The sequence below is a fragment of the Arvicola amphibius genome, chromosome 11 (genome assembly GCF_903992535.2).
Source record: "Arvicola amphibius chromosome 11, mArvAmp1.2, whole genome shotgun sequence".
NCBI lineage: Eukaryota > Metazoa > Chordata > Mammalia > Rodentia > Cricetidae > Arvicola > Arvicola amphibius.
This window is the reverse complement of record NC_052057.2, coordinates 74,201,275-74,228,691: the sequence shown is the minus strand read 5'-3', so window position 1 is coordinate 74,228,691 and position 27,417 is coordinate 74,201,275. Positions and strand designations below refer to the sequence as shown.

General features: G+C 41.4%; 1 protein-coding gene across 2 annotated transcripts in view; it reads left to right on the top strand.

Moving 5' to 3' along the window:
* Nucleotides 1-27,058, top strand: part of LOC119826673 (serine/threonine-protein kinase Sgk3) — a 112,663-nt gene extending 85,605 nt beyond the window's left edge. For both annotated transcript variants that reach the window (XM_038348109.1, XM_038348110.2), the window contains exons 7-17: nt 1,481-1,530; nt 2,344-2,401; nt 6,843-6,926; nt 7,025-7,156; nt 9,258-9,370; nt 9,464-9,500; nt 10,851-10,937; nt 12,481-12,576; nt 14,697-14,852; nt 19,617-19,706; nt 25,199-27,058. In XM_038348109.1, coding sequence (XP_038204037.1) covers nt 1,481-1,530; nt 2,344-2,401; nt 6,843-6,926; nt 7,025-7,156; nt 9,258-9,370; nt 9,464-9,500; nt 10,851-10,937; nt 12,481-12,576; nt 14,697-14,852; nt 19,617-19,706; nt 25,199-25,369 — 1,074 coding nt within the window. In that variant the 3' untranslated portion in view covers nt 25,370-27,058. The remainder of the gene's footprint in view (nt 1-1,480; nt 1,531-2,343; nt 2,402-6,842; nt 6,927-7,024; nt 7,157-9,257; nt 9,371-9,463; nt 9,501-10,850; nt 10,938-12,480; nt 12,577-14,696; nt 14,853-19,616; nt 19,707-25,198) is intronic.
* The last annotated feature ends 359 nt before the right edge of the window (nt 27,059-27,417 follow it).

Sequence of the window (27,417 nt, the reverse complement as noted above, 5' to 3'; positions counted from 1 at the left end):
AAATTTATTACGTGGAAGTTTTTCATATCAGTGTATTAGGTAGCAAATGAACTAGGTTGTGACTTTAAAAGTTAGCTTTAGTGGGGTTTTTTGGTTTTTTGTTTTGTTTTGTTTTTTGTTTTGTTTTTTCAAGACAGGGTTTCTCTGTGGCTTTGGAGCCTGTCCTGGAATTAGCTCTTGTAGACCAGGCTGGCCTCGAACTCACAGAGATCCGCCTGCCTCTGCCTCCCGAGTGCTGGGATTAAGGCGTGCGCCACCACCGCCCGGCAGCTTTACTGTTTTTAAATAACAGACCTGCTTCAGAACTTTTGAAGGGTGAGAGTGTTTGCCATTTATCTTTATAAAGTGTTATGTCTCTTGGAGGTTATAAATCTGAACCTGATTTCAATAAAAATATGATAAGCTTACATGGAATATTCTTGTAAAGGTCTGTGTACTAAACACACATGCAAGTCATTTAACTTCCTGAATGTATAAAGAACCTGCACGTGGATGTATGGGAAGCAGGCTTCACTTGCACTGGCTTTTGTGACAGTGTCCACTGGGGAATGGGCTTGAGACGCAGAGGGAGAATGCGCGCCCAGAGGACCTGCCCTGATCCCTTGTACCTCCAGAGAAAACAGGTGCCCCCCATGACAGGATCACTAAATCCAGGTTGTGGAATTTTGAGCTGAGTTTCGAGCTCTTGCTGAACTAGCATCTTTTGAAGTTAAATTGCTTTGTGGTGTAGCAGGTGAATAAGGATTTGCTGCTGAGTTGATCCTGGTCTTTAATTTACTAGGTCTAAAATTTTGGAACTACTGTACCTGGGAATCCGAGAAAGTCCTCTTGTGTTTACTTTAGAGATAATTTTCCCAGGGGCTGAGAGAGAAGTCAGGCTGCCAGTGGGTAGACCTGAGTTTGGATCCCTGGTGCCCAGAGGAGAGCTGAGTTATGGTGGGGTGGAGACCGATCCCAGGGGCTCACAGGCCAGCTATTCTGACAGAAATGCCAAGCCCCAGGCTCCGAGATAGACTGTCTTTTAAAAATAAGGTGTTTCAAAACAAACAAGGGTACAGTCAGTCTCCTGCCTCCACACCTCATTGAGAATATCTACTGTTCACAGCCATCCCTACCATCATTCTGGCTTTAAATGCTTCTTTAAAAAAAATCTGCAAACAATTAGCCATCGTCACCAGTGTTTAAATGTGGGAGTGATTCCTCACACCAAAAGTGATTTCAGTGCTTGTCTCTCCTAAGCAACTGTGGTGACTTCCTCTGTTTTCTAACCAGATAAGTGTTGTTTCTGGATTATCTTTTTCCTTGCAACTGCTCTTGAAAGTTACCATGATAAAAGCAGCTGCTTATATTGAGTGTATTTCAAGAACTTTAGATTTCTTTAACATGTATTGTCTGTTGTACAGTTATGCACTTTTATGTCAAAGCATCCATTGACTGGTAACGTTAGACACTAATGAGAACACTGTTTTTCCCTCTCTAGCCACACTCTACCTCACAGAACATCAACCTGGGACCAACTGGAAATCCTCAGTAGGTTTAACTTATTTCAACTTTCAAGGCGTGCTGTTCTGAGGATGTGCGTTTGTGTGGCGTTAGAGCGCTTTAACGGAGGCCTGTGGAGAGTGTCCGTGTGACAGTGAATATAATGCTGTTGTTGGTTTCAGAGCTCTAGCGAGCACACTAAAGGTTTACTGTGCGTGTGTGCATGTTTGCTTGTGCGCGTGTGCACAGCCATGGGACATGTATGGAAATCAGAAGACTGCTTGTGGGAGTTGATTCTCTCCGTCTACCATGTGGGCGCTGGGGTAGAATCCAGGTTGTCAGGCTTGGTGGCATGTAGAATTAGGGACTTATATGGGAAACACTGGAGACTTCTCTCTACCAGAAAGCTTTCTTGGCTTCTTTACTAGGTGCTGGCAACTAGTACCTTGTTTTTCAGAATTACCCAGTACCTGATACTCCTTGAACTTACATAGTTAAGTTTCTTCACCAGTAGCAGTGGTTAGGTTTGTGATAAATACACTGTCTTAGAAAGAAGCTACTTTGTGAGAGATATCTGTATCTGTATATTATAATGTATGTAAAGGTTTGCCTCCTTTTCTTCTCTTAGAATAATATTGAAGTACCTCTTGGGTCTTTAATGGGTCTTATCTAATTTAGTCGGGAAGGAGCTCCTACTGCTCTTAACAGAGGTGATGCACTCGTATAAAAGCTCGAGAAATCTTGCCCATGGGTTTTTTCCCCCACATTAATTTGTTAACTTAACGAGGTACAGGAAATGTTTAAACGTTTATATCTTAATTTCTAGAAGACTCATGCTTTTCCATTGTTAATTTCTTTCAGTGCTAAACCAAGTGACTTTGATTTTTTAAAAGTTATTGGAAAGGGCAGCTTTGGCAAGGTAAGGATTTTATTTCTTCATGTTCCCATTCTGTGATTAAGTACTTAATGAGTTTCTGATTTGCATGTGTGAGTCATGGGTGTTTTTTTTTTGTTTGCAAGGTATGGAGTTAATATTAATATCCATTTTCTGCCAAGCCTTGACAGAATTTCTAAGGAGACAAGGTGTGTGCTGCAGTTCTGAGATGAAGTGCGTTTGTCCAGTATATATTTATTGAGAACTTAGTGCATGTCAGATGTGTGTCAGGGTTCTGTTGAGAAAACTGACAGCCTTTTGGGGTGAGTAGTCTATGAATAAATACGCCCACATCAGTGTAAATGACAATGGGGTGGTTTGAAATGAAGTGGGCGAAGTGACGGGACCGCAAGTGGCTGGGTTGTCAAGAATCTTTCTGAAAACATCCTTTTTTAACGGAGGCTAAGAAGGACGATGTGAGCATCTCCTTGAATCATACAGGAAACCCTGTGTGAGACCCTGCTTAGTCTCAGCGCATCAGACCCATCACAGTGTCCAGCCATGCTGAGAAGGGCAAGGTTACCAGGAAAAGGGCCATAGGTGAATTTATATATATTCTCTTTTTGCAATTTAAAAATCTGTAGTAAACATAAAGATGTAGTTGTTTAATTATATTTTCTTATAGTTGTAGCTTTTAGGATCTTTTTCTTTTTTTTTTTTTTTTTTTTTTTTTGTTTTTTTTTTTTTTTTTTTTTTTTTTTTTTTTTTTTTTTTTTGGTTTTTCGAGACAGGGTTTCCCTGTAGTTTCTAGAGCCTGTCCTGGAACTAGCTCTTGTAGACCAGGCTGGCCTCGAACTCAGAGATCCGCCTGCCTCTGCCGCCCGAGTGCTGGGATTAAAGGCGTGCACCACCACCGCCCGGCTTAGGATCTTTTTTCTGAGTTTGAGAGCAGAAACTGACCGCACTCTTGTTTGTGTTTGTCTATTCATCAGATGCATAGTGATCACGTGTTATATTCTGGGCTGTGCTCATGTAAGCGGCCGAGAGTTAGAAGTGGATGAAAACTCTCCGTAATTATAGTTTATCAGAATCTTATAGATGATCTGCCGTTAAAAACACAAATGTTGGCAAACATCAAGGAGGTAGCGCCAGTCAACCTGGACAAGTCAACCAGCTCCCCCCGACACACACTCTCCTCCTAAAAACAACAAACCATTAGCTGGATATGCTGGTGCATGCTTATAATCCCAACTAAGTATTAGGGAGGCTGAGGTGGGAGGGTTGTGAGTTCAAAGCCAGCCTGGACAACATAGTATGATGTCACCTCTAAAACAGCGAAATAAAAATCCTGAGATTTGCCGGGCGGTGGTGGCGCACGCCTTTAATCCCAGCACTTGGGAGGCAGAGGCAGGCGGATCTCTGTGAGTTCGAGACCAGCCTGGTCTACAAGAGCTAGTTCCAGGACAGGCTCCAAAGCCACAGAGAAACCTTGTCTCGAAAAACCAAAAAAAAAAAAAAAAAAAAAAAAAAAAAAAAAAAATCTTGGGATTTTTGTTGTTGTTTTGGAACTCTGCTGATGCCTAGAATCCACAGAATTAGTTCTTGTGTATAAAATGAAATATAAGATAATTATTCATCTTTTTCTGTGTGGGGTATATAGCTGATAGTACAGTTTAACGAAACCCTGGACCCAACAACACAGTGATCTGCAAGACCTTCTCCAGCATCTGCCTTGCATCCCTATATTAATAAGTCTGGTTTTAGATGCTATGATTTGTAGTTCTGTCTCTAGACTTGTTTTCTGTTCCACCAGTCTGCTTGTCTATCCTCGCACCCACGCTGTGCTGTCCTGACGCTGACATTGTAGCCTGATGGCCAGCACAAGGCCATTCCTTCTTCAGGACTATATTCTTAGCCTTTCTCATGTCTGCATACATTTTAACATCATGTCTACTACTCCAAAACGTAGTAAATGGAATTTAATTTGGAGTACATTAAATCTGAGATGAATTTGGAGGGGAGAATTAATGTCTTTATGATAGTGTTATATCTATGGACATGGTATAACCTTTTCAGTAAATAAACATTTAAAATCTTTTCGACTTTTTATACCTGATTTATTTAAATTTTTTATACCTGATTTATTTAAATTTTTTTATACCTGATTTATTTAAATTTGTTCTTTGGTGGTTCTTTTTGAACTGTTGAGAACTTGTTAGTCATTGATGCTGAGTGTATTTATGACACATACGCACCAGGAAAGGCATATGCATGCATGCTCTAGACATCATTATTCTAAGTAGTTTATCAAGAGTATATGCATTATAGTAGAATGCTCTGTGTGATAGCATAGAGCATGAAATCAAGTCCATGTGCTATAATATAAATATATAGAGAGGGAAAGAAATGAAAATACATTTTATCTGTATAATTTTAATTGCATAATTTTTTAAAGTGGAACTTACTAGTTATTGCAAGTTAGGACAGTGTGTTCTAACTTTGAGGAGGAGGTGGGTGGAGTCATGACTGTGATGGGGCAAGAGGGGTTTCAGGAGATTTGACTTGTTTTATTTGACCTACGTAGTGTATGTACATCTGTTCACTTTATAAAATCTTACCGAGATTTGTGTATTAATATATATAAGCTGTGTTTGATAATAACTTCAGATTCTGTAAAGCAATATAAACACATGTTTCAATAAATAAAAGCCTAACACACAAAAGGAAACAAAGCAAGCATGAATGCAGGGCCCTAGCCTGTTTGAAACATAGCAGAGTGTGAGAGTCAGCTGAACTTGGATGTGGCGCTCTAGTGGGTCTGTCACCTTTCCGGGGTGTGGTATCTGTTCACTTTCATCTGTTGGCAGATTTGCCAGTATACTAAAGAAAGAGAACGTTGTTGGGAGATCAGACTCTTCTGCGTGCTGGAGTCTTTGATGTATGCTCTAAGAATGCATCTGAGATGAGCTAATGTATCTGAGAAAGAAGGGTCAGGCAGGTGGGAGTTACCAGAAAAGGGGGAAAGACAGAGAAAGGAAGACTGTTTCTCCTCCCAGTGCTGTAGAGAATGCAAACATGAGGAAGAGCAGTTGGGCAGAGGGCATTTCATTTTAAGGTGTTTTGACGCCATCTTTATGAAAACCAAACATTTTAAAAATCAGTCGACTTACTTTGGGGAGAACTTTTGATAGCACGCTTCTCACACGCCTTGTGTAATACGGTACATTTGTCACAACAGACCACTGTTGGTGCTGGTATTAACACACGTGCATCATTTATTCAGAGTTTGTAGCTTTTACCTTCTCTTTTCTACTTGACGACCACTTCACACTTAGGCTTCATGTCTGCTTGGCTTCTTCTTGGCTGTCAGTTTCTAGACTTCCCTTGCTTTTGACGGTTTTGAGGTCTAGTGATCTTGTGTGTTGTAGGAAGCCCCTCTGTCGTGCTGCTCTGATGTTTTTCTCATGTTTAGACTGAGATTGTATGTTTGGGCCAGAAGACAATGGAGGTTCTAGAATTGTCACTAAATTCATGTGCTAAGACATCTCAAAATGCCTTGGGACATGTCATTTAGTAATTATACAGCTTCATTAATAGTGATCTCAAATACCGTACAGTTATGGTCATGTATCACTTAATGGAAACGTATCTGAATAAATACATCCTAAGTGTTTTATCATTTGGAAGACGCCACAAAGTGTGCTCATACAAACTTAGATATTACAGCCTACTACAGACCTAGGCCATACAATGTATACCATTGTATGCATGTCAGTCACTGACCAAAACATTGTCATGTCTAGCATGACCTTGAATATGTCTCCCTTTCTGATACAATATCCTCTGCTTTCTAATGTATACCCACAAGCCAGACCATTATAAAAACACAGTGGTCCATGTTGCCTCTTCCTCTGACTTCTTGTGAATTCAGAGTCTGCAAAAGAAGCCTTCATAAAGTAGCTGTGCGTTTTGTTCACTGAAAAAATTCAGCCCCCCGCCCGTAGCCATGAAGTTCATAGCTCCAGTATTTTCTCTTTGTGTACTCACTTGTTCGTATCAGAGTGTGTGCATAGTTATCAGAAAGCAAATTGTCGGAGTTCATTGTTTCTGACCTCATGGATCCCAGGAATCAAAGTTGTCATCAGGCCCTGCTTCAGTATTCTCCAAGCAAACTCTTCAGGGCTCAAGGCTGACACATACAAAAAGTCCTTGAGTGATGTATATTTGGTTGACTAGTAAAAAAATCTCATTACCAATTTATTATGTAACAAATAAATTATTTCTAGCTTTTCAAATAATCAAAACCCTTTTGTCTTATTAAAATGTCTAAAAAAAATAGAATTACAGAATTAAATTCAGCACTGTTCAATCTTCAAAACAAAACAGGTTCCTGCGGACTTGCTTTTTCGAAACTGTAAGAATCGGTGTGTGTTAACAGGAATACCTATAAAGACTTCACCTCTTCAATTGTTTGCAAATCTAACAGGTTCTCCTTGCAAAACGGAAACTGGATGGAAAATTTTATGCTGTCAAGGTGTTACAGAAAAAAATAGTTCTCAACAGAAAAGAGGTAAAATAAAGTAGCTCTTGTTTCTCCCGAGCCTGTTTTCTTTCTCCACGGTTGTTTTCTGGTATATAATACAAATCGGTATTTTGCTTTCTTTCCAGCAAAAACATATTATGGCTGAACGCAATGTGCTCTTGAAGAATGTAAAACATCCGTTTCTGGTTGGATTGCACTATTCTTTCCAAACAACTGAAAAGCTTTATTTTGTTCTGGATTTTGTTAATGGAGGGGAGGTGAGTTTTATAATTAGCTGTCTAATACAGACAATGGCTAGAGAAAAAACATAGCATGAAATCTGAAAGGTTCTTATGTAACCTTTGAGCTGACAGTGCTTTATCAACAGCTGTTTATAGCGTGGAAACAGCATTTGACAGACCAGATGCCACGCAGGACACAGAAGCTGCAGCACCGTGTGTGGGTGTACCATCAAAGCTGGATCGCAAGAATGCAAACTGCGATGTTAGCATAGGACATGATTTGTAATCTAGGTAGGGCTGTTCCAGCCGTTGCTGTAAATGGTAGCTCAACACCTTACTTTCTCACGTGATCCCACGGTTAACCAGTGAGGTGACCTCCGCGTAGTGAGGACAGCGTGGGAACAGCTTCATGTTTTGTCATTTCAGTGTGTTGACGATTCTGGCGAGATCTCTCTCAGAGAAGATATCATTGTTGTTCGAAACAGGGTTTCCCTGTGTAGTCCTGGCTGTCCTGGAACTCACTTGTAGATCATATTGGCCTGGAACTGAGAGAGATCCACCGGTCCGGTCTCTGCCTCCCAAGTACTGGGATCAAAGGCGTTCGCCACCACTGCCCAGCGAGAAATGATTTTTTTTTTAAAGAAAAGGATCATTTTAATCACAGAGTCCTCTCGTAAAATCTCCTATCTTTACAAAGGAATCATTTATCCTTCCATCTCAGCAAAGAGAACAAAAGACATTCCATGTTATTGTACTTAAGTTAACTATAGAATAAAGGTAACATAAAAAGAAATATAAAATGAGGCATAGTCAGTAAGGAAAGTGAAGTTCAGAGAAGGTAACTTGGTCTGTTTTACTGCCTCCCTTTCTCTGAAATGTTGAGGAATGTTGAGGAATGTCTAAGCGGATGAGGGACCACATTCCTCCTTTATCTGTGCGTGCTTCATGGTGCTTTAGGACTTTGCCTTGAGGCCCTTTTTGCACAGTGGGTGTTGATTCCTGAGCAGAGCAGGTGGAAGGAGGCAGGCTTGTCATCTCCAAGAAGAGCTTCCCTGGGATAACTGGAGGTGGGGGGAGAAGTACCATTGAAGAGACTGGTGGGTATTAAGTGTGGCTGGCAGTGGGTAGGTTGGAAGTAAAGACCAGGGAAGAGGGTAGACGCAGACTGTGGTTTCATCGTATGTTCGCTGTGTTGGTTTTTTTTTTTTTTTTAGGGCATTGTCTTATATTCGCTGTTATGAGACAAGGCCCTGCTGTGTATATAGTTCTTTCCGACTTGTCCCTGTGGAGCCATGCTGGCCTTAAACTTGTGCAGTCTCTCTGCTTCAGCCTCCTGAGTGCTGGGTTTACCGGCCTGTGCCGCCAGGCCTGGCTCTGTTTGTTTGTTTGTTTGGGTCTCTCTAGGTAGCCTAGGCAGTAGGGCCTCCAACTCAGCCCTCCCTCCTCAACGCCCCCCCCCACTGACCATAGGCACGTACCACTGTGACCAACTCTCCTGCTCTTCTTGCCTTCTTTGCCTCCTGATACTCATACTTAACAGTCTTGACATGAGATGTGGAGTCTTTGTGTACTACTCAATATCTTCATTAGAACCAAGTGAAATATCAGAAAATAATTTATGGGATGCTGGGCAGATCAGCCTTTCTGAACTAGTTTCCTCATCGATTCCCTGCCTCAAAACTATTGGGAAGACTAAATAGTACAAGTATATGAAGACCTCAGCATAGAGCTTTTGATTTACTAAGTCGTCCGGAGGCTCAGAACGCTAATTACACGGCCACGTCAAAGTTGAAGGTTTTCCTTAGTAATCTTTTCTGAAGTGCTTGTCTGGAATGGTGCAGACTGTGCCCTTGAGGTCTAAGAGGAGGCACCAAGGACTGTCAGAGATGCACTCTGAAGACAGGTAGTACAGTAGCTGCCTGAGAGGTGAGGGGCAGGAGATGAGAGATCGCACGGGGCAGCCTGTGCGTTTGTGGGCCTTCGCCACGCTCAGACCATCAGAAGCTGTGTTTCGTGTACTGCGTACTGCCTTGTGACTGATGCTAATGGCTCCCCTCTCTCAGACTATCAGAAGCTGTGTTTCGTGTACTGCGTACTGCCGTGTGACTGATGCTAATGGCTCCCCTCGCTCTTGCAGCTCTTTTTTCACCTACAAAGAGAACGGTCTTTTCCTGAACACAGAGCACGCTTCTACGCTGCTGAAATCGCCAGTGCCTTGGGTTACCTGCACTCCATCAAAATAGTGTACAGGTGAGCCATGCGTTCTGGTCACATGGAAAATACCTCTCAAATGCTTCATTGCAGGCAGTGCTCAGATTTTTCTTTTCTTTTACTTTGATGTAGAGACTTGAAGCCGGAAAATATTCTTTTGGATTCAATGGTGAGTGTTGTCTTCTTAAACATCGCGTAGTGTTCCGTTGTTGTTGTGGTTCTGCAGAGTAGGAAGAATGTTTTAGAGGTTCCCCACTGTATGACTGAGTTTCTGCAATGTTCCTGAAGTGACACTAGGCTTTGGGGAGTCCTGCTCGTGTTTTTAAGGGGACAAGGTTGAAAGAAGAGAGCCCACAAAGATAAACTACTCTCCTTGTGATGGGGTAGTTCTCTGTCCTGACCATGGTGAGAACTGCTATAGCACACATACATTGCATAGCACCACACACACGCACAGACACGCACACACACGCACACACAGAGGATTGTGCATATTTAAAATAGTGACACCAAGTAAGGTCGGTATTGTAATTAGCACTTTTGTACAAATGATAGTTTCTTGCTTGACATAAAACAAAATGTCCATTGGTGTATGCTGAATGAGGTTACCCTCTACTGGTTTTGCAATTTTGTTTGTTTTTATAGTTATTTTAAAATAAAAAAAGGTTTCAACACTATGAGTTCAGGTCCAGGGATATAACTCTGTGGGTAGAGTGATTGCTTAGCACGCAGGAAATCCTGCATTTACCTTACTGGGGAAAAATGGGCACAGTTGCACATGCCTGTAATCTCAGCCTTGAGAGGTGGAGGCAGAAGGGTCAGTAGGTGGGTCACGACATCCTCCACTGGATAATAAACTTAAGGCAACCTGGGCTATGAGACTCTGGCTCCAGAAACTAAAAAGAATGGGCTGGCAAGGTTACACAGCAGGTGAAGGGCACTTGCAACAACCCGAGCTCAGTGTCTAGGACCAGCGGTGGAAAGAGAGCCAGCCCTCGAAAGTTGTCCCCGACCTGCACATCACACACTTCTCTTTCCCTCTCTCTCACTTGTGTGTGCGCACGTGCACACACATACAGATACATACACATACTTCTTTCTCTCTCGTGCGTGCACACGTGCACACACACACAGACACATACACACACTTCTTTCTCTCTCTCATACACACACACCTCTCTTTCTCCCTTGTGCTCTTTCACACACACATACATAATTAATAAATAAATGGTTTTTTTTAAGTTAAGGGGCTAGAAGGATAGCTCAGTGGTTAAGAGCACCTGCTAGTCTAATAGAGGACCCAGGTGTGATTTCCTGGTACCCACGTCAAGTGGCTCATAACCACCTGCATCTCTGGCTAGAGAGGATCTAGTGCCTCCTAGTAGTCTCAGGCACCTGCTCTCATGTGGTTACATAGACCCACCCAGGCAGGCATGCGTACACATAAACAGTTGTTATATCTAGAGCTTGCTAACTCATGTCTATACATTGCTTTATCTCACTGCCCTGTGTGTGTCAGGGACATGTTGTCTTAACAGATTTCGGGCTTTGCAAAGAAGGAATTGCTATTTCTGATACCACCACTACCTTTTGTGGGACACCAGAGGTAAGAAATGTGTCTGATTGTTGATGTAATTTATAAGATATAAATTTGAGTCACACACGACATATTCAGAAGAGGTGAAGTAAGCTTCCTAGAGTGTCCAGCTTCCTGGAGATGTGAAGCATCTTTCATTATGAATTTGAAATGCCACAAGACCCTTTTGAATGATCTGACAAACATAACATGCTTCTTTTTAGTATTAAAATATTCCTTGAACGTCATTAAACGTTTAATTATATTTCTAATCTTTCTAGAAAGAATTTAAATCAGTAAAAATGTCCTAAAATTCATTGTGGGGGTAGTTGCACGGCACAGTGACCATGCTGACTTCATTGAGCTGGACACTTTAGAGAGTGATGGACGGTGTGTAACTATCTTATCACAGCTGTGCTTTAAAGGAACTGTGTCAGGGCTGGAGACACGGCTCAGCAGTTACGAACACTTATTGCTCTTGTGCAGGCTTGGGGTTCACACCTGGTACACACACGGTGTGGTTCACAACTATCTATAACTTCAGCTCCAGAGGATCACACACCCTCTTCTGGCTTCCAAGGCCACTGCATGCATGTGGGGTATATACATATATGCGGGCAAAATATACATACATAAAATTAAATCTAAAAATAGTTTTTAAATAATCTTAGCAGATATGGAAAACATTTTATAACTCTGTAGTTATAAATGTTATAATTGGTCTCAGTTCGTTTTTAATAGGTGGTTGGAATATTTTGTAAAAGTTGTTTCCTTAACAAGAAAATAAATCAGTAGATATGAAAGAAACTCACAAATGAGTATTTACCAGGGTATATATATATATATATATATATATATATCATTCTCATGTTTCCAGGGGAGAATGTGTATTTTTTTAATAGTAATCCTTACAGTTTGATTTAAATCTTTTTCTGTATACATGTATGGAAATGTCATAAATCTTCATTAATATGTGTACCTAATGTTTGTGAATTTGTGGTGAGGTTTTTCTTTACAAATTAAAATAACTTAAGCTTTCTAAATTTGCTTGCAAATTGGCTACTGTAATTCCTAATAATAATGGTCACTATGAGCTCAAGGATTCAAGGCCAACGCTAGTAATGTATTAAGACTGTAAGAACAGGTGAATTCTTTAAGTGGAAACATTTCAAATAATAATCAGATCGATTTTTTGGTTTTTGTTTTGTTTTGTTTTGCTTGAGACAGGGTCTTATTTAGCCCAGGCTCATCCAAGTCCCAATCCTCACATCTTCCTTCTTAGATCTAGAATCGCAGGCATGTACTGCCATGCCTGTCTCACTTGTGAGATAACAAACCTAAGGGAAGACTTCCTCCCAACACACACTCAGCTTGTGGTCTTCTTTTCTCTACGGCCCTAATCTCTGGACAAAGTGCTGTGTTCTTATATTTGGAAGGTCTCCGGTTGACGTCTCCAGAAAATGTGACAGAATGAGAATATACAACTCATTGAAAATCTAGATACTGTGTTCTTAGTATGAGCACCAGCACCTAGAGTTTGTTGACGTTGTCTTCTGCTCTCATCTTTCTGTAGTACCTTGCTCCTGAGGTGATCAGGAAGCAGCCCTATGACAACACTGTGGACTGGTGGTGCCTGGGTGCTGTTCTCTACGAGATGCTGTATGGGCTGGTATGTATTTCTACTGCAGTATTGATAATACAGTAATCAATAATCTCATTTAATAACCTCAAATGTGCATAGATGAGATGGTACCAACAAAGCAGTACTGGCCTTGTCAGATGAGTTCAAAACCATATTAGAAATAGCACATGAAGAAAAACTTTATTACTTTTGCAGGGAGGGTTTTCAAGTCTTGGTTTCTCTGTGTAACAGCCCTAGCTGGCCTGGAACTCACTTTGTAGAGGAACCTGGCCTTGAACTCACAGAAATCTGCTCGTCTCTGTCTCCCAAGTGCTGGGATTAAAGGCCTGCGCCACCAGGCCCAGCACCAATCTACCGTTTCTGTGCTACTTTAGTTGTTTTCTTTCCTCCGGCAGTTTTAGAAATAGACACGTGGTCTTGACGTTGACTTTGCTTTTCTTTGTTTGTTTACACCAAGCACCACCTGCCTAATTTCAAAATGATGGGAATAAAGTTTTCAATAACAGCATATTACTATTGTTTTAAAAAGAGAGTGCCTTTGGGGTTTGACCTTCCATTCTGTCTTTATGGGATTGAATTTCTCAATGCATTTTCAGCTTGTATATCACCCATTTCCCTTCTCTGAAAACATCATGGCTTAAAGAATTCAGTGAAAAAAAAAATTATGTTTACTGTGCAATTGAAGTCTACAGTTTTCAGTAAGACACCTAAGAGCTATTGGTTAAATGAACATTTTATTACTACACTGGAAGATCACTCCAACTAGAGCAACCTGTTTAGGCTTCTTAGTTCATATATCTTCATATTTTTAACAGTATACTCATTTTTCTTGTGTGTGTGTGTGTGTGTGTGGGAGAGAGAGAGAGAGAGAGAGAGAGAGAGAGAGAGAGAGAGACCTACAAACATGGAGCTCAGCGGAGTTCAGCATATTCTAGATTCCAAAGAAGAATAGACACAGGCAACTGTCCTTCCCTTGACTGTGGATGCCTTGTTAAAAGCTACTTTTTAAGTAATGCTGGTGACAATGGATTTCAGATAACCACTTAATACCTTAACTTTATTTAGGCACTAATTGTCATCTAGATATGTCAGAATCCTTTGTATTTCTTTGAAGGACTTAGAAGTATAAAATAAGGTTATACTTTAAAAGGTAAAATTTTTGTCTTTCTTACAAAAAAAGAAAACTGACAAAGCTATAAAACTCCCTTAACTTTAAATATTATTTTTATTTTAAAACTTTTAGCTAGATAATTACCTGTAAGGCGTTTTCCCAATACTGTAATCATCACACGTACTTATGAAGGAACACCATCTTCAGGTCTCTGTCTACTTCTTTGGTGACTTTATTCTCAAATCTTAAATCATTTGACATTTGATCTGTCTGGAATGCCTATTTCCAGTGACTCTGTCATTGCACCTATGTGTCTTAGTCACTGTTTTGTTGCTGTGGAGACACCATGACCAAGGCAACTCTTCTAACTGGGACTTGCTGATGGTTTCAGAGGCTTAGTCCGTTGTCATGGTGAGGAAAATGGCTCTGGAGCAGTAGCTGAGAGCTGCATCCTAGTCTACTGGCCGGGAGACGCTGGATCTGGCATGGGCTTTTGAAACCTCCAACAAGGCCACACCTCCTGATCCTTCTCATCTTTTGCAGATAGCTCCACTCTGTGATGACTACGCCAAAAGTATGAATCCACAGGGTGATTCTCACTCAAACCACTGTGTTCTGATATGGCCAGTCCTTGTTTCTGTGAAACATGGTATTACAGGCATGGGATTTAAAACAGTTCACACACAGCTACTGGAAGGTTTCATCCCGCAGGCATGTGTGAAGCTAGACAGTGCACCAAGCTTTAGAATCTCTGCCACAGACTATCTCCCGATGTCCGCATTCCCCAGGAGGGCCATGAGTTTCTGCAACTGTCAAACCCAACTGCTCTCTAAATATCAAAGTCAAGCACAACACCTTGGTCCTGGCTGGCCTGGAATTCACCCTGTAACCTTGCTGGAATTCACAGAGGTCCACCTGCCTGTGACTTCCAGGCGCTCGATTACAGGAGTAGGCCACCTCAGTGAGCAGTCCAGCATGTTCTCAACCATCTTCACATAAGTCACTAACCTCTGTTGCTTTGGGTTTTCCCCTCCAGCCTCCTTTTTACTGCCGAGACGTTGCTGAAATGTATGATAATATTCTTCATAAGCCCCTGAATTTGAGGCCAGGAGTGAGCCTCACGGCGTGGTCCATTCTGGAAGAACTCCTAGAAAAAAACAGGCAGAATCGACTTGGTGCCAAAGAAGACTTCGTATGTATCCTGAGTACCGATTATTAAACTTATTTAAAATTTGGAGATAAATCCTTATTTTATTTGGTGTTAATGAAATAGTTGTTATTACAGAGTTGAAGGGGAGGGGCATTCTTGCCCCCAGTTTCTAGTTGTGTTTATGTACTTTAATTTAGTTCTGCTTTCATTTGATCTTAGTGACCGTTTGCTGGTTTGCTGGATACCCGGTGTCCAGCTTTCATTTGTGACAGCTTCTTCTCCGTCTTCCTTTTATGAAGTGTCCTATAGTATGTTTTTTTAACTACTTTGATATTTTTTGTCAGTTTAATTTTTTTTAAGAAGAAAGTTTTACTAATTAGCTCAGAATCTAATGTCCCTGCCTCAGGCTCCAGAGTGCTAGGATTGGAAATGCATGCCATTCCCAAAAGTTTTATTTTTTTGTATCTTGTTGTTAGTGTTTGTTTTGTTTTAGGACAAAGTCTGTATTGTGCAGGCTAACCTCAGACTTGCAGCAATCCACCTGTCCCAGCCTCCCAAGTGCTGGGATTATAGGAATATATCACCACACCCAACATGAGAAATTTAAAATTTTGTTGCTACATAATACAAACATTTCCCTGAACTTAAAATGCAAATTACCCAACTCATAAGCTTTTGTTGGGGTTTAAGGCTATGTAAATGTTTAAAGCATTTTCTTTGTATATTTTTAGTTGTGAGCCTAACCTTTAATGGCTGAGCCATCTCTCCATCTCAGAAAGCATTCTCTTTATTAAGAACATTTTAAGGGTCTGGAGCAATAACTTGGTCATTAAGAGAGCTGTTTGCTTTTCCAGAAGACCTTGGTTTGATCCCCAGCACCCACATGATGGTTATAACCATCTGTAATCCCAGCTCTGGCTTCCAAGAGTACTTCAGGCATGCGGTGCATAGACATACATGCAGGCCAAACACCCATACATACAAAATAATAAAAATAATAAAAGTTTTTAAGAATTGCTTTTGAGACAGGGTCTCACTATATGTGTATGACCTTGGCTGGACTTGAACTCACTAAGATCCACTTGCTTCTACTTCCCCAGTACTGATATTAAATACATTCACACCCAGCTTTAAAAGGATTTTGTTTTGTTTTGTGTTTTGTTTTTCAAGACAGGGTTTCTCTATAGCATTGGAGCCTGTCCTGGAACTAGCTCTTGTAGACCAGGCTGGCCTCGAACTCACAGAGATCCACCTGCCTCTGCCTCCCGAGTGCTGGAATTAAAGTACCACACCACCACTGTCCAGCTAAAAGGATTTTTTTAAGTACCACTTTTCTGTATAAGGCATGCCGTTTCTTTAAAATAACTTTAAAATCTTTTCTTTCTTTTTTTTTTTTGAGAATTTGCTGACACCCCCATGAGATAATTATGAAATCTGCCCGTTGTTTCAGATCAGGGAACTCAATTTGCTCATGTTATCAATATTATGTTAACATGTCACAAAATGGTAAGAAACATGAACTTGTCAACTCCTTTTCCAGACATTTGTGAAGGCTGTTTTCAGCCTTCAACTTGAAATGTGTGGACAGTAGATGTTTCTGCTGCTACCCTCTGCCCCCCACCTCCCACTGGCCGTTCAGTGGCTGGCTCTGTCATTGTCTCCCTCAGTCTTGTTCATGTTCATAACTGCTCCATCCCTTCATTGAGTTCATTGTCAGAAATCGCCATACTAGATGAGCCTGGCTGTTGCATCCTGGGCTGCTGAATAGTGTTGAAGAAAAAGTTTCAGGTTGGGGTTCGAGCAGTGCCAGCGTGCAGTGTGGTGGTCACAAGTTGGGGTTCTAACAGTGCCAGCACGCAGTGTGGCGGGTCACAAGCCTCCACTGCACTCACCACTGCTGGCCATGTTCCCTGTCCATTCAGCTAGTACTCCCCACTCCCTGCTTACTATCCCAAACCTTCTCTCTGGGAAGGAATGTGGAAACATTCCCGTGGCTTCTGTCTTTTACTGTGCTTCTGTGGGAATTAATGCACTGGTACTCGGCTGTTTTCCACCACTGAGGACCACTCTCTGGTGGTCCTGACAACTACACACACTAAACACTTTATGCCGTGTAGCTGATCTTCTCTGTTTTTACTAAGAACACAGACAGACAGCCAGACCCTCTTGTTGACCAAGGAACGTTGTGTTGGTAGTTACATTGGCCAAATACAGCTCCCGCAGAAAGCTGGGCATCTTCGTAGCTTACTCTATTAGAATAATGTAATCTAAAGGTTATCAAAGTGGAATAATGTTCTTAGCACTTAATGGGGTCCTGCCTTTGATCCCCAGCACCACAAAAATAAAACACACCAAAAAAAAAAAAAAAAAACCAACCAAACGTTTCTATTTCTTTAAGCCTTTTGGAGTGTTTTTTTTGTTGTTGTTGTTGTTGTTTTTTTTTTTTTTTTTTTTTTTTTTGGTTTTTCGAGACAGGGTTTCTCTGCAGCTTTAGAGCCTGTCCTGGAGCTAGCTCTTGTAGACCAGGCTGGTCTCGAACTCACAGAGATCTGCCTGCCTCTGCCTCCCGAGTGCTGGGATTAAAGGCGTGCGCCACCACCGCCCGGCTGGAGTGTTTGTTTTGACCCCACCCACCTCGAGGGCAGATGATCTTGCTTCCCCTTGACGGGGATAAAACTGCTGTCTGAGTTGGGGAGCTGCTACCCCTATACTGTGACCTTAGCCTGTCTGCACTTACCATCTTCCTGCTGCTATGGGGAAGGTCCGTCTCCACCTGTGTCCTGGACCCTAGTCCTTTGCCAGGGACCTGTGTGTGGCTTTGTCTGCACAAATATCCGCTCCCTTCTGTTTTACTTCCGATTGGTAATTAAACATGAGCGCGTGTGTTTCTCAGCTTCTCTTATAGCCAGTTTAAAATTTCTCGGCTTCTAGTGCACTCCCACTTCTTCTCTCGTGTTGCCCATCTGTATTTCTGGCCCTCCTCCTTACTCTGCCGATTAAACCATACAAGGTCTTCCTCGGCCCATGAGGTGTGTAGGGCCCTGTGGTTATCCTCAAACCTCTTCTTGGTGTGGTGGCGTTGGTTCCTTTCATGTCTTCATAGCACACATTCACCCCTTCAGTCCAGAGCCCTCTTGTGAACTCTGTAGACTTAGTTACACAGTGTCTGCTTGCTTCGTACTTGAGTACCTTGGTCACAGCAGTGTTCTAAGTTGAAATCCTGGGCTTGGGAGATGACGTGGTTCATAAAGTGTTTGCTGAGCAAGCATGAGGCCCTACATTCGTCACGTGGGATCCCTCATGTGGGATCCCAGGACCTATGTGAAAAGCTGTACAAAGTACATGCTTCTATAATCCCCAAACTGGAGGGTGAGCGCAAAGGGGTCTTGGGCATTGAGCAGCCAGTCTAGTTGAATCAACACCAGATTCAGTGAAAGTCTGTCTCTAAATTTAAGGTAGAGAGTGACAGAAAACACCAGGCATTTCCCCCAGCTTACATAGCCACATATATACATCATTTACACAAAAAATCCTCTAAAACTAAAATTTTCATAGTAATCTCATTTTTAATTGAAATCTTACCGATACTCTATGCTCCTTTTCATATGAACATGAATTAGAATATTCCTTCTCTGTGCTTCAGGACTCTCACTTGCTTGACCTAACTAACCCTAGGGTTTTCATGTTCATCTGGAATATTCTCTCTTATTTATTTATTGTCTGTTTAATTCTTATGTATCTTCCAGACCTCAGTAGTGAGGTTTGTTTTCTCTCAGTGTGTTTTAAGAAATAAAAGCTTACTTTGTTCACTGTGAGTAGCAGCAGACAGGGCAAAAAGAGCTGCCCAGGACCAGAGAAGTGACTCAGAGGCTGAGCGCCGGCTCCTCCACAGGAGGAAAAGCATTTGATTTACCAGCACATACACTGGGTGGCTCATAAGCACCAGTAACACCAGCTTCAAGGAATTCGAGATCTTTTCTGGCCTCTGTGAGCACGTGCACACACACACACACACACACACACACACACACTAAATAAACTAAAACATAAAAAAAAATAAAATAAAATAAATCACTTGCCTACTTCAGACATTCATTACCTTAATCTTTTTTTAACCCACCGAACTGTGTTGGTAGATCCCTTTGTAACTTCTGTAGAGCCCTGACAGGAAAAAGCTAGAACTGTGCTGGCTTGTGGGTGTGGGGGGACGGACGAGCCCTGGCCTTGGCTTTCACGTCTGCCCACTGCATAAGGCTCTGCTGGGTTTTTTATGTGTTTTCATATATTAGTTACTTATACCTGCATACTGGTTTATTCTTTCTACAATACTTTTTTTAAAGATTTATTTATTATGTATACAATGTTCTGTCTGCATGTATGCCTGCAGTCCAGAAGAGGGGACCAGACCTCATTACAGATGGTTGTGAGCCACCATGTGGTTGCTGGGAATTGAACTCAGGACCTCTGGAAGAGCAGTCAGTGCTCTCAACCTCTGAGCCATCTCTCCAGACCCTCTACAATACTTTTATTCCCATGTTTTTATGTTCATCTTTTAGAAACCCATGAACTCTGTAGGACAGGATTGTTGGCCCTGTTTGCCCTGTGGGGAAACTGCCTGTGACAGGCACATTGCCGAAGCAGAGAGGCTTATTCTGCGTTAGTCTTTCCAGGGTGTGACCAGGAGTGACGTAAAAATCCCACTAAAAATCTAAGTGGTGAAATGGAAGTGCTCTAACCTTGTAACATTCTTCGTTGAGTACTTACGTTCTTGTCATTACTAAAACTACTACTGTTCTAATTTTCTAGCTTGAAATCCAGAATCATCCTTTTTTTGAATCACTCAGCTGGACTGACCTTGTACAGAAAAAGATCCCACCGCCGTTTAACCCTAATGTGGTAAGTTTTCTAAAATAGTGAAAGCTACAACTGTGATTTGGAGATGGACCCCCGAAGCTGATCGGAATCAAGGGGGTCGGTTCCTACGTATTTTTGCAATCTGTCACTGAGAGGTTCCTAGCTCAGGGGTAGAGGACTTGCTAGTGTTCCACCAAGGGGAAAAAAAGGAAAGAAAACGACAGCAACTTGACGGTGACCAGTGAGATCCCAGTTAGATGAAGTTTCTTCCTACAGAGTACTCATGAAATGCTTTACAAACATCAAAGGGTGATCTTAATAAAGAGATGGACACTAAGGAGGCATTACCATTTCTGTCCATACTAAACCAACATTCAAGTAATGATAAGAATGTTTTTCCAGGGACAGACAAATATGTGTGTATGGTCTATGTACATATTTGTGTGAGTGTATCTGTATATGCATTGAACCGTGTGTGTGTGTGTGTGTGTGTGTGTGTGTGTACACCGAGGTCACAGCATCCTCCACAGTCTTGCCCACCATAGTTTTTGAGGCAGGTTTTCTTACTGAGCCCGAGCGCACTCATTTCAGCTGGGCTGGCTTGCCAGTGAGCTGCAAGGATCCACCCTCTCTGCCTCGTTCCTCCCTGGTGCTGGAATCACACGTGTGTAACACTGCTCTGCCTGGAACATGGGTCCTGGAGATCATGCTTGCTTGCCAAATACTTTTATCAGTTCATCTGTATCCTTAGCCCTGAACAAGGATTTTAATGAGAATATAAATTGTCATGTCTTTTCTAGAAAAAATAAGTGTTATTAAAATGTTATGTTCATGTTAGCTAAACTAGTGAAAGTAGTTCACCTAAATATAAATTTTTAAACAAAAAGCTGATCAGAGAGATGTTTGATAGAATTAACAGCATGTCAGATTTTAGCAACTAATATATAGTAATAAAGAAATTGTCAGTAATAATGTTAGTAACCTCTGGTAGCTTTCTTTGTAGAGATATATACTTTGTATTTGGTCATCGTACATAACCTGCTCCTCAGATGAGTTGTGAACTTACTACTGTTAATGTTCTCATTAGTGTATCTGTTTATAAGTGAGTAAATGGACAGACAGCACAGCTGAAAAGTGACAGTGTCAATATTCAAATCTGGGTGGAATTCCAAAGTCGTCATTGTGTGTTTGCATGGGAGTGGGATTCCAAAGTCGTCATTGTGTGTTTGCATGGGAGTGGGATTCCAAAGTCGTCATTGTGTGTTTGCATGGGAGTGGGATTCCAAAGTCGTCATTGTGTGTTTGCATGGGAGTGGGATTCCAAAGTCGTCATTGTGTGTTTGCATGGGAGTGGGATTCCAAAGTCGTCATTGTGTGTTTGCATGGGAGTGGGATTCCAAAGTCGTCATTGTGTGTTTGCATGGGAGTGGGATTCCAAAGTCGTCATTGTGTGTTTGCATGGGAGTGGGATTCCAAAGTCGTCATTGTGTGTTTGCATGGGAGTGGAATTCCAAAGTCGTCATTGTGTGTTTGCATGGGAGTGAGATTCCAAAGTTGTTGTTGTGTTTGTACGGGGGTGGGATTCCAAAGTTGTTGCTGTGTGTTGGCATAGGTGTGCATGCACATGAGTGCACATCCCTGTGAAGGCCAGAGGGAAATCCTTGGTGTCATTCCTTGGGCATCATCAATTTTATCACATCATTCAATTTTATCACATCATTCATGTGTTTTGAGACAAAGACTCACTGGCCTGAAATGAGGCTGACTGAGCAGCTGGCCGGGGTTTGGCTGCCTGCACCTCCCCAGTGCTGGAATGACACAGTGTGACGCAGGTTCTCCTGTCTACAGAGCAAGCGCTTCAGCCAGTGAGCCATTCCCGGCCCAAATCTCCTCATTTGATGTTGCTATGAAACATAGAGGGATGAGGACATTACTTCAATAAGTAAATGTGATTCTCTCTACTCTGGCTGTGCATAATAGCTGTGATACTTTACATCTGCAGACACAACAGTATTTGTATTCTGACTGACTTCATGTAGTTCAGAATTGATGCTTTCAAAAATGACTACTCTGGTAAGGATAGTTTTTGTTCTAATGTTTACTTTGGGGTTAGAGAGAGGCTCAGTCCCCATTCTTACTTCACTGAAGAGGAAACAGGCATATAGGAAAAAGATGATCATATAAGGAATTGTAGCTGACACCTCTCATACTCAGAATCTGATGACAGTTTTTGGTGTGTTTCGTACTGGTTTATGTCTGTGTCTTTTGAGTACATTGATATACTGGAGGCTGATGTTGTTAAGCAGGGGCTCTACCACTGAGATAAATCTCCAGCTCTGAAATTAAATAACTTATTTAATTTTATTTTATGTGCATTGGTGTGAAGGTTTCAGATTCCCTGTAACTTGAGTTACAGACAGTTGTAAGCTGCCATGTGGTAGCTGGGAATTGAACCTGGATTCTCTGGAAGAGCAGCCAGTGCTCTTAACCTCTGAGCCATCTTCAGCCCCTCTGAAATTATTTTTAAAGTTTTGTTTATTTTTTGTGTGTGTGTGTATGTGTGTGCACACATACTTGTGTGTCTGAGTGTGCTTATGAGTACCACATGCATCCCTGGTGCCTGATAAGGCCAGAAGAGAGCATTAGATCCCCTGAAACTGAAGTTAAAGGCCATTGTGAACCATCTGATATAGACGCTGGGGACCAAACCTGGGTCCTCTGCAATACTAATATACTCACTTTTCAATTTCCTTGAAATTTTATTTTTTTCTTATTTGTCTGTATGTGAGTGTTTGCCTGAATGTATGTGCATGCATACATTCTGTGTGCATACAGTGCTCATGGAGGCCAAAAAAGGGTGTCAGGTCTCTTGGAACTGGAGTTACAGATTGTTGTAGGCCAACATTTAAGTGCTGGGACTTGAACCTAGTTCCTCTAGAAGAACAGCCAGTGCTATTTTTATTACAATTTTTTAAAATAGGATATACTTTGATCATGTTTTCTTCTCATATCCTTCATGCCTTCCTACCCACCCAACCTTATGTTCTCCCTCCCTTTAAAAAAACAACACACAGTCAGCTGGGTTTAATGGTGCACACCTTTAAGCACTCAAGAGTCAGAGGCAAATGAATATCTGAGTTCAAAGCCATCCTGGTCTACAGGAGTGCCAGAACCACCCAAAGACACCTGTTTCAAAAAATAAAAAAATAAACCACAAAAACAAAACAAAAAAGCAAAGTACATGTATGTGCATATGCATGTACACACAAATAGAACAAATGAAAATCAAAATGAAACCAAAGACCAACAAGACCAAAAAAAATGCCAAAGGCAAAACGAAACAGAAAGTCTACCAAATACCATTGAGTTTGTTCTACTCAGTCTTGTGTCAGGAAGACAGTGTTTCCTTGTAGACATCCTTCACCTCTGACTCTTACAGTCTTTCTGCCTTCTTTTCTACACAGATCCCTGAGCCTTCAGGGAGGGCTTTGATGAAGAAATCTCATTTAGGACTGAGTGTACCAAAGTCTCCAACTCTTTGCACACTGTCCAGTTGTGGGTTTCTTTTTTAGTGCCTATCTACTGCAAGAAGAAGCTTCTCTGATAATGGCTGAGAAAAGCACTTTCTCTGGATATGGCAGTATGTTATCAGGAGTCATTTTATTGCTATATTCCTTTAGCAGAATAGTAGTATTACATTTTCCCCTAGATTTAGTATTTCCCCTAATAATAGTATTACCTTTTCATTACCTACTTAGTCTCAAATTCTTGGACCCTGTAGCAGTGACAAGTATGGATTCCATCTCATGGAGTGAGCTTTAAATTCAATCAGAGTGGTTGGTTGCTTCCATAACATTTGTGCCACTATTACACCACTATCTCTTACAAGTAAATCACTATTGTGGGCTGAAGTATTTGTAGCTAGAATATTACTGATGATTGCCTTTTTCTTCAATAGTGTACCATATGGTACCTTTTGGTACCATAAAAGTCTAGTAAGGGTGAAGGCTCCAGTTAGGTGCCAGCTTGACTTCTCTGTGCGTCCACGTTACAGTCTCTGAGGGGCTTCTTGGTGTCACTATCTGCTCTTGGCTCTTTTGGGTCCAAGTTCTGTTCTTTGGTTGTTGTTGCCCTCTCTGGATCCTGAGCAAAGGTGGTGACTGTGGGGTCTCTGTCAGAGAGTCCCTTGGCTTGTCAGGGGGTGACAGAAAGGAATGGCCTTGGAGGAAAGGCTTTGAGGGTTGGTGAGAAAGAGCTAAGCTGGTCTGCACTGAAAGGTGGAGCCCTCAGGGAAGAGGGACTCCTGCTGCAGAACTAAGAGTAAATCTGCAAAGAGTGTAAGAGCCCAGGAAAGATCGAGGGAGTCACAGCCCAGCGTGGACCCTAAGCGGTGCCTGTGTTTTCCTGACACAGAGGAATGGAGATGGCCCTGAAGAGAAGACTGACAGCTGGTGGGAAGGTGCTAAGCTGGGTCCACCCTCCACTAGTGCTCTTAGGCACTGAGCCATCTCTTCGGCCCCTTTTCCAGTTCTTTTCATTCCAAAATCCATACCCCTAGAGAACGTTGTAGTCTGAGGGAGGTTTTCTGACACAGGAGAATTTAGCATTCCAAGTTCATTCCCTGTTCGCTGATTGAGTTGTAGATTTACAGGGCTAACTGGTATCCTGAGGTTATTTTCTCTGCCCTGAGTTCCTATCTCTGTAATTCAGTAGGACTTCTTGACCGATTTCCCTTCCACGTAGAGCAGAAATAGCCTGGAGGTTTAGCATGCCTTTTACAAGGTTTGCATCTCAGTTGCTATCTGTAAACCTAGCTAAAGGGAAGGTTCAGTGTCTTCACAGCACAGGAGAAACACAGCCTTGGAGCTAAGCCTTTACTTTGCTCATCTTACTTTCCCATCAGCCGATCCCTCCTGTCTTGACAGCTAAGAGTGGCCTCACCAAGAGCTTGATGACCATCTCTGTAGCACAACAGAGCCACCTTTCTCTTTTCTTAAAACAGCCTCACTTCACCATTAGAAAGCATTGCCCATCTAAACTTGATAAGCTGAACAGGCAAGCTCAGAGCAAAATACTACCTTGGAGATCTCCCTGATCCTTGTTTCTGTGCATAGGGATGGTGATGTCCAGAGAGAAAGGGGGAGCCGTGTGTGTGTGTGTGTGTGTGTGTGTGTGTGTGTGTGTGTGTGTGTGTTGTTTTGGTTTGATTTGATTTTTGATTTTTGAGACAGGGTTTCTCTGTAGCTTTGGAGCCTGTTCTGGAGCTAGCTCTTGTAGACCAGGCTGGGAGAGATCCACTTGCCTCTGCCACCTGAGTGCTGGGATTAAAGACACCACCACCACCCAACTTTTCACTTCTTAAAATAGACAAATCTCACCTTAATTATGAAAGTGGGGCAGGGATAGTAGAATAATAAAGTAGGGGAAATCAAAGCTTGTCAGGGAAAATATGCAAAGTCATAAAGACATTTATGTGAACTAAGTTAATGAAAGAAAAGCTAAGGTGAATGATTTCTGTGCTTTTGGTGCTTTAGGCCGGACCAGATGATATCAGGAACTTCGACACAGTCTTCACGGAAGAGGCGGTCCCCTATTCTGTGTGTGTGTCTTCTGACTACTCCATAGTGAATGCCAGCGTTCTGGAGGCAGACGATGCATTTGTTGGTTTTTCTTACGCCCCTCCTTCAGAAGACTTGTTTTTGTGAACAGTCTGACGTTCAGAAACCATTGGGCAAATTCAAGCCTGTGGAGGAGACGGAAACGCCGATTTGTGTGAATATACTCAACTATGTATAACAGTGCCTCATTTTTACATGTAATGTTGAAAACTATGAAATACGTATTTTCTGCTGTAAGCAAGAAATAGGGCATTTCAAAGAGCTGAGTTTTGAACTGATTTGTATTCTTGTTTATTAAGCTTATTTTTAAACAAAACTTTAAAGCTGTTATTCTTAGCATTAACCTATTTTTAAAGATGACTTTTTGCTATTGACTGTTTTTTCTCTGTTAAGTTTACACTAACACATCCAAGCTAGACTGTTGTTAATAGTCTGTTACAGCTAAGATAAGATGCATTAATATCTTTATACTTCTATGACTTTTATCATAGCAGAACTATGCAAATGGTACAGGGGAGTTTAAGATGACGTCACTGTTAAATTTGCTTCTGCAAAGGCAGGTTGATGGCTACTCATGTGCAGCCCCTGTAAGGCAAAACAAAAAGAGATCTTTGCTTTTGAAATACTCAGTTCTCACCCATGCATCATGTTTCCTCTTGAGGAGAAGAAAGTATTTGATGGGTAGGAGTTTCCGGAATTTCCAAGGAGATGAGAAGTATAAAATGCTGCCAGATGTTTTTAGTGGTGCCAAAAATAAATGTCTGTCATATATTTATATTATAAATGTTTTCTATTTATGTTCCTTTTGACTCTTTGAAGGTTTAGTACATTGTTGAGTAGGTCTAAACCTTGGTGTCTGTTTTTGCAAATAGCTATTTCAAAACTGCCTTCCTAATCGACCAAGTTTTTAAAATGACAGGAAAAAAAGTAGGTTTCTATAATGTTTACCTAATTATGAATTAAAAAATAAAATAGCAAATCTGGGTCAGTGTAAATGTATGTCACCTACTGCACTCTAACGAAAGGTAACAGTAGTTTAGCAGATACATGCTCAGTACATGTTTAGCAGATACATGTTCGGTGTTATTCGTTTGGTAGTCACAGGGGTCACATACACACGGCCTCATGAACGCTAACAAGAGTATTCCCTACGTCTAAAGTGCACACCTGCCTCTAGTATCCTCATGCATCTCAGAAAGAGTACAGAAAGCTGACCTAAAATCACATGTAAAATAGTGTGTGCATCTGTAATGTTAGGTACAGAGAAACTCTTTAAAAGGGAGTCCTTAGCTTGGGATCCCAGTCCCCAGAGGACAGTTTTTTCAGGTCCTTTAGGGTACAGTATCCTGAGCTCAGCTGCTCTAAGAACAAACTTCTTTTGCATGTGTTTTTTCGACAAAGATCACAGAAGAGTTTCTCACCAATACCCGTTGGCTTAGATGTGGTCAGCAGAACTTGGACAGGCAGCACTTGGCTTTAGCAGGTGGTATTTCTAGCAGGACACTGGACCCTCCTTACAGATGAAATGTTCCGTCTACACTGTACATATTTGATTGGGGGCACTTCTGTAAGTTCTACTTTACACAGAGTTTTTTGTTGATTATAAATCAAGACAAAAATTGTAATGTATGTTTTTTTACTCATATCTCTCAATTAAATTGCCAAAAATTAAAGTGCAATATTGTATTTTTAAGAACAAATTTTAGATTTTTAAAGTTTCCTGGATCACAAGAAGTACAGATCTATGTAGTATAATAAAATTATCAGAAAGATTAATGATCAACATCTAATTTCTGTTGTTATTTAAAATTAAAATTAGTAATGGTTACAGTAATCATCACTAAAGTGAATTGTTTTATTTTTTCAATTTTTCTGATTATTTTTTATTTATTTTCTTTTTATGTACATTGGTGTTTTGCCATGGGTGTCAGGTCCCCTGGAACTGGAGTTACAGACAGTTGTGAACTGCCATGTGGGTGCTGGGAAATGAACCCAGGTCCTTTGGAAGAGTGGTCAGTGCTCTTAGCCACTGAGTCATCTCTTTCTAGCTCCAAAGTGGTTTTTGTGTGTGTGTGTGAGAGAAGCTATACATATTAGTCAAATTATTTAGTTAGACATGAATTACCAGTTTATTT